Source organism: Etheostoma spectabile, chromosome 21, assembly GCF_008692095.1.
Source record: "Etheostoma spectabile isolate EspeVRDwgs_2016 chromosome 21, UIUC_Espe_1.0, whole genome shotgun sequence".
Taxonomy (NCBI): domain Eukaryota; kingdom Metazoa; phylum Chordata; class Actinopteri; order Perciformes; family Percidae; genus Etheostoma; species Etheostoma spectabile.
This window is the reverse complement of record NC_045753.1, coordinates 6,864,333-6,872,325: the sequence shown is the minus strand read 5'-3', so window position 1 is coordinate 6,872,325 and position 7,993 is coordinate 6,864,333. Positions and strand designations below refer to the sequence as shown.

At 40.5% G+C, this 7,993-nt stretch overlaps 1 protein-coding gene across 1 annotated transcript in view; it reads left to right on the top strand.

Annotated features, from left to right (window-relative positions):
* Positions 1 to 6,632, top strand: part of LOC116671539 (mitogen-activated protein kinase 8) — a gene marked incomplete at its 3' end in the record, with an annotated part of 31,027 nt that extends 24,395 nt beyond the window's left edge. Inside the window, 1 exon segment of the mRNA XM_032502907.1 lies at positions 6,467 to 6,632. Within this exon segment, the coding sequence (XP_032358798.1) occupies positions 6,467 to 6,632 (166 nt within the window).
* Between the last annotated feature and the right edge of the window lie 1,361 nt (positions 6,633 to 7,993).

The following is a 7,993-nucleotide window of genomic DNA, read 5'->3' as shown; positions in this document are numbered from 1 at the left end:
GTGTAGTGGGTGTCCTCCATGCCTTCGCAGCGACAAACTGTAGTTTATATCTTCCTCAAAAATAGGTAATTGAGCACTGTAGTGGTTATGACCACATCAGTAATGTAGTTACCTGGAAACGGGCTAAATATGCATGTGTCTTGCACCGTAATAACGTCACTGCCAGCTGTAGCTCGCGCTTGGACCAGCTGCTTCTTCTGCCTCTTCTCACCTTTCCAACGCTTATGAGGCGAGTTCTTTTGTATTCTCGGGTTCAAATAAATAAGTACGACCATCAAACTCATGTCCGGTTGCTGAGAAGTGAGCGCGTGGAACATCAAGGACGCTGAACTCTTAAAATAAACTCTGGCACTTTTAAAACAAATTGAGTTATAAGGTTCCAAAGTTTGCTCATGACTAAGAACTATTGATGTAAGGAAAATCAGTACAGCAAATCAAGGAAAGAATCATTGGATGCCAAGGAAGAAAGTACCGCAGGTTACCTCACCTGTTCCAGGTGGGAGAGGATCAGCAGAGAGCGATATGGAATGCGACGCTGCGCAGGTGAATAAAGCTGAATTAGCTGCCTTGATCCGTGCGGTAGTAGAGGAAGAAATAAACGAGGCAATGGATAAATTAAAACCTCAGTTTGATGCACTACAACTCGGACTGAAGGATTGTAAATATAAACTCGCAGATGTGGAGTTGGGCCTGTCCGGCATGCACGACAGAATTAATGAAGCCGAGCGCGCGTGTAAAGATCTCCAGAAAGAAAACAAAGAACTGAGAGACAAATCTGAAAAGCTGGAGAATCAGAGCCGAAGATTTAACCTCAGAGTATTTGGCCTCGACAAAGATTTGGAAAAAGGAAACCCCACCGAATTCCTGGAGTCCTTCTTCAATGAGGTATTTAAAGATAAAAATGTGTCTTATAAACCCAAAGTGGAAATTGCTCACAGAGTGGGGCCTGCCACAAAATATAGCTCGAGGCCGATGATCGTCAGGGTGCAGAGGTATTTGGCCAAAGAGGCTATTTTACAAATAGCAAGCAAGAAAAAGTCCTCCATTTCAGAGGGATGAATGTTAAAATCTTTCCGGATTTAACAGCAGAAGTGTCCAAGAGAAGAGCGCAGTTCAAAGATCTGAGAATGAAACTACATCAGGCAGGAATAAAACGTGGTCTGATTCATCCTGCGACACTGATCATAACATTTAATGGAGAAACAAAATGCTTCCAAGATAATAAATCAGGAGAAATCTACTACAATCAAGTGATTGGACCGACACTGCCTGGCAATTAGGTATTGATGGGACTGGCATCAGATGCAGGTATGATGAACTGAACAGAGTTAAGAACTGGCCCGATATAAATCGTTGGGAATTGGTATATGGACATAAATTGGAGAATATAATATATTGTATAATTACTGATTCAACAGCCTTGTATATTACGTTGATTAATTTATTATTGATTGATTGATTAAAAAGGACTGTAGATATTTGCCTAAGTAACTATTATAAGTGCCAGATAAAAGATTCAGCAACATATTCAGAGTTGGAACTTGAGAGTTACAGAGTTATATTAAGGAAATTGAGTTCAAGAGGAGTTCAGCTTACTTACTTATTATTGCAACTTTGACAATTAGAGTGGCAATACAATTGTTTCTGTTTGAATTGATAGGAATGAATGTGTATATGTGGTTTCATTTAGTTATTTTTAGAAAATTTTGTTGCTGCGACATAGAATCTAACAGAATGAATCTAACCAAAGATGGTGATCTTTGGTATGTTACATAAACTACCAAAGAAAGGTCTTAAAATTGCCTATATGAATTTATGCAGTCTCAGGAATAAATTGAATGATTTAACAGATATACTGCAACCCAACAACTTGCAGATATTGGCAGTATCTGAAACTCATTTAGACTCTACATTAGATGATGCAACTTTGATGATTGATGAATACAACATGTTTAGGAATGACAGGAATTCCTATGGAGGAGGAGTTGCTATTTACATGTTCAACAGCATATACCTGTCAAAGTGATGTAAGACTTGATGTATTCTAGTATTGAAGTAATTTGGCTAAAAGTTAGCCTGAAACATCTTAAGCCAATACTCATTGGATGCTGTTATAGACCTCCAAATGCTAATAGTGAGTGTTTGGACAAAATATGTGATATGCTAGATCATGTTAGTATTATGACTCTTGAGACTTACTTAATGGGTGACTTCAACATAGATTGGAATTCCTCTGACTGCCCTAGGAAAATTAAATTAATGAGCACAGCAACGGCATGTGCATTATCACAGGTAATTAATAAACCAACTAGACTATGTATGAAAAGAGATGGCACTCAATAACCTTCCTGTATTGACCACATGTTTATAAATTGACCAGAATTTTGCTCAAATTGCTTATCTGTGCCAATTGGTTGCAGTGACCATAATCTTATTGCAATTGTAAGGAAAACAAAAGTTCCTAAATCGGTTCCATAAGTAATAATGAAAAGGTCATTTAGAAGATTTAATGAATTGCAATATGAAGATGATGTCAGAAATGCCAACTGGTCAGGAGTAACAAACTGATTCTCAATGGATCTAAAACTTCCAGTTTAGTTGTTGGAACTCATTTTTCTTTATGTTCCAAACCGAAACTTGAACTTAGCGTAGAGCAAACTTCTGTAGAGCAAAGAGAAGAGACTAAACTTTTGGGTGAGATAGATTGTGTTGGGACAAACACGCTCTGAAGCTGGTAACTAAAATGGGCAACACCTTGTCTGTTAGTAAAAGGTGTGCAAACATCTTCACACCACAGATAGTTAAACAAGTCCTTCAGGCTTTGTTTTTTTCACATCTGGATTACTTCTCAGTGGTGTGGTCCAGCACTTTAGCAATTAATATTAAAAAACTACAAGTGATTCAGAATAAAGCTGCACATGTGACTCTCGTGGGGGGGTTAGATCAAATGTTGATAAAATGCATGAAAGACTCTCATGATTTAAAGTTAAAAATAGATTTGTGTATTCTGTTTTTTTTTATAATGTTATGACAAGCAAAACACCTTTTACTTTATATACAAAACTATCCTTTAGTATTGATACACATCATTATCCAACTAGGCATTCAGTAGGAGGTAGTTTTATTTTACCTAAAGTGCAAACTAAATCAATTCAACGTTCAGTCAGGTACAGAGCAATGTGGGAATGGAACTCTCTCCCAAAGACTAGCAAACACAACTCTCAGTATGGTTTTAAAAAAATCACTTAAGACATATTTACCTCAAAGGAATTAAATATTTAATATCAAATTAGTTTGTTATAGGGCTTATTTTATCTTATTTCTTAAAATAGATTTACCTATTTGGAGTAGTGTCTTTTTTAATTTTTATTTCTTTAAGATTTAATTATAGATTTAATTAGGACCCCAGGAAGAATAGCTTTTAGCTTACACTGAAGGTAATGGGGATCCAAATAAAACAAACAAACTCAAAAGGCTCTTCCGTGTGTTGTATATCTGCTATATTCTTCTAGTTACATTACTCCAAGCGTTTTACCTTGTGAACAACTGCGCTCTTCACTTCACACACACAATCTGCACACTGTTAGCTACCGGGTACAACATTGATATATTGCCCAGCCCTACACTGACGTCTCACTTAAGGCACCCTGCCATTTTCGCTCTAACTTGCGCTACTCACGTAAAGGGGTTGCGGTATACCACACTACCGCAGGCATTTCTTGCTTTTCAACCGTGGTAGACAAACATCCATACCGTCCAAGCACTACGCGGAACATAAGTTCAAAGCGTCAGTTCTTGGGCTCAGAAAACTGTGGCCGTATCCAAGCACACCTCCTATTTTGGTTCATGGAGGTGGGTTGGAGGTCTGTGGTGATAAAAATATACATGTTCAGCCGGTTTCATACATCATAAAACAGCCGAGCCAATCACAGTTCACATAACAACAACAAACAAAGGATCAGCTTCTCCAGGCAGTCTTATTGTTGTCTGGATGATGCAACACACACTGTCTAAAATCTGCAATTGATTGTGTACTGTGTTTTCAACAGTTAATAAGTGCAATGATGATAAATAGGTTAGCAGATTTTGTTTACCCTTAGACAGAACCATGCTAGCTTTTTTTCCTACTTTGCATTCCTTGACACTTGATACAGTCATTTATGAAATCACCAGAATACACAGCCTAACAAAAACAGGTTGTTAGGCAGCGGATATGATGTGCAGGTTTCAATAAAACACACACATACTGTACGGATACACACAGGTGCTTGTTCAAACACCAGACACAGGATCTCTCACACACGCACATACATGCTCGTACACACAAGCATGCACGCACGCACCAGCAGAAATATATAAAGGATCCCTTTGTATGTGCACATACACATATAGTCAAACACACACACACACACACAAACACACACACACACACACACACACACACACACACACACACACACACACACACACACACACACACACACACACAGTGACGGCACTCTGTCAAACACCCTCAGTAAAAGACGCAGCAGTGGATCAGCCGAGCTCCTCCTGCTCTGCCAGCCAGAACTAATTGAGCCAGAGGCGTAGCAAACCAGCCTGGCTCGCATCAGCACGCACAGCTTTCATGAGGTGAACAGATGCAATATGAGTCATGGATCGCCAAAGATTCTGCTCAGTTGTTCTCGTGGGCTTTGTAGCTACGATGAGAGCTCTTTGGTCCCTTTCAAGATGATCAGAGTTGTTAAGCAGCCCCTCTGGGATACATTTTCCCTATGTGTTTGTTGTGAATCCCACGTGGTCTTCTTGGTAAGGCCTGCACTGCTTAGCAGCCCGATTGGTTGAGGTTAGTCGTTGATCTAGAGTGTTTAAGGGGATAGCTCATTGTTTAGGGTAAGGGTAGTCTTGCATTGCCAGACCCTCCTCTACATAGTCCTCATAAATCCACCGGAGTTTAGAATGCCATCATATAGAAAGTGGAAGGTACCAGACATCCAGCTTTAAGGAGTGACATCCGGCCAAAATTCATTGTAATGAAGTGAGGACTTTCTACCTGTAATGCATTTAAGATTTCCTGAAGTTAGTGTGGTATTGTCTGCTAGTGAGCTACCCCCTGGACATTTTGGCACTTTGGTGGCAGGTGGTATAGTAATGCATAATTTCCCAAACCAGGAAAGTGATCATCATACAGCCAAAAAGTAATTGCTATGAAATAACAGATGAAGTATCGTATTTTGTTGCTAAGTAAAGCATGCTGAATACCAACCAGTCTACCCAACTCTGTTGGCTGATTAGTTGCTGTAATAAATCGACTGGCAGATGGCCATCAGTAAATCATAGCCCCAGGCACAGAGTCTTGTTATGACATGAGTACAATGCCAGTTTAGTTTGTTAGGTTTACCTCCAGAATTAGGGGAAATATTTGATCTGCAAGTCAAACTACTTCAAAAGCTTTTTGTGTTTATCATTCAGCAAAGGAGAATATTGGAGGCAATTAGAGTCAGAGCTCAGTGCATGTCCTATTTCTTGGTGGTCTTCCTGTAAGCGTCAGCCAGTCAACATGACACTTTTCTGAGTATAATGCAGCAAAGATATGATATCACTGCACTTTACTGAGTTTCACCAAAGAAAACCAAAGCTTTGTGTTTATTGTCTTCTCTTTGGTACTCGTTTTTTTTTTATACTGTACGAGAATTAATTATGGTTTCTCCTGGAAGGAAACAAACGCCAGTATCCAAGCCCAACAACACCAAGTTCTGTCTTTACCACACACAAAAAAATACTTTTTACATGTTGTATTTGTTGTTCATTTATATCTCTGGGGCATTGTGCTGAAACGGAAGGATTGTATTCCTAACCAAAAGAAAGGTAAAAGAAAGAAATAACGCCACCATTTGCCACATCATCATATCACAACTGTACCTCGGTCTCAATCGGGTTTCGAAGGCTGCGTTAAGTCCAAAAAAGCAATCCGTTGATTTTCTGCAGGGTTGTGCGGTGGTTGTAATGTCACAGAAACGGCCCATTTGTGTGACGTCAGGTTGGGTTCTTTATGTTCTTGGAAAGACCTGCTTTTTTGCTGGACCGTCTGATGGCCGACACAGGCTGTGTGAATTAGGGCTAGGCAATATAGCTATATTAAATTGATATATGAGGCTAGATGTTGTCTTAGTTTTGGGATATCATAACATGATACAAGTGTTATTTGTGGTTTTAAAGGCTACATTACTGCAAAGTGATGCAACTCCTGAACTTAACAGCCTGTTCAAGCTGCTCTATTTCTTGCCTTTACCCACTTAGTCTTTGTATCCACATTGTTGATTATTATTTAGCAAAACTGTGATTGGGTTAAAATTTGTGAAAAGCACCAATAGCCTACAATACTGTCGCAATATCAACATTGATGTATTTGGTAAAAAATATTGCGAATGCAGGCTGACTCTCACGGCGCTGTGTTTTTGTACAGGACCTGAAGCCCAGCAACATCGTGGTGAAGTCCGACTGCACACTGAAGATCCTGGACTTCGGCCTGGCCAGGACAGCCGCCACTGGCCTCCTCATGACACCCTACGTGGTCACCCGCTACTACCGCGCCCCTGAGGTCATCCTGGGCATGGGTTACCAGGCAAACGGTGAGTGGAGGAAAGCAGCTTTTGACCGCAAATGGCCAATAAGGAGCTCCTGAGCTGCTGCCTGGCCTGCTGCATGATCCTGCTTCCCCCCCCCCGGGGATGATTTTCAACAGCACCTCCCTAAAAACACACACACACTCACACACTCCCACACACACTCTTCCTCTGTTCCTGCTAAGGTCACACTCGGGGGGGGTTGGCGGGTTGGCATGTTGGGCATTGGTGCTTTGTGGGAAACTTCCTGTCCGGGGGACTCCAGTTCCCAGCAGTGCTTTAGCATGCGTTTGATGTTTTATTAAGAGGTTGCCTGTCTTGAGCTGCACACAGCCTGGCTTAAAAATGCCAGTATGAATACAGACACTTGTGCATGCTCCAGTAGTTTCACTGAGTGCTCCTGCTTGGAACGTATCACAGTTTCTGCAAGGCGAACTTAAAGGAATAGTTCAACATTTTGAGAAATATGCTTATTTGCCATGTGTTGGAAGATTTATACCACTCTCATATCTCTTTGTTAAACTCTACAAATCAGCACCTCTAAAGCTCAATAATTAATACGTTATATATTGTTTCTTTAATCCCAACAAAAAAAACAAAGTTGTGGTTTTGCAAGGGTTATGTGGTGGATGACTCCGGGAAATATAACATGTAAGGTTGAGCCTGACCATTACAACTATTTGGTTATTTAAAAATCCGATATGCCGATATATTGCCTGATATATGTATTTTTTAAATATCCAGAAATGTGTAACAAAACATAAACAGATTTCCTTAACACTATTTTTTTGTAGTTATTTGTGAGTTCTCACTAAAATAATATAGTTTGTATTATTGTCACAACAGAACAGAGGAACGTCAAAATATATTAAAGTTCTAAAAAGTTCTGATAATAAAATGTATAAAAATACAAACTTAAATTAAAGCTGCAAGCAGCGATGGAGGGCCCTCGCTAACCCGGTCCAGTCGGGGTTACCGGCGGACGCACCTCCCCTTGCGACACGCTCATTTTGCGTCACTCGCGCGCTGAAAAATCGTCGCCAAGAAAAGGGAACTTCCCGCTGAGTTATTGATACCTCACACAAGCCTTACGTCATACAGTCACTATCTGTAAGGGGGCGTGGCCGCACATAGTTGGGGCGGGTCAAAACATCACCCATGAAAAAGGAGTCTCTTCTGAGTTCATTGAATACTTCACACAAGCCTATCCTTCTATACGGTCATTATCTGTGAAAGGGGCGTGGCCCGCATCATAAAGGGCGGTCAAACATCACCAATAAAAAGGAAGTCTCTGCTGAGTTCAATGACACCTCACACAGACTATACGTCATAGAGGTCCTATCTGTGAACGGGGGCGTGGCCCTCAT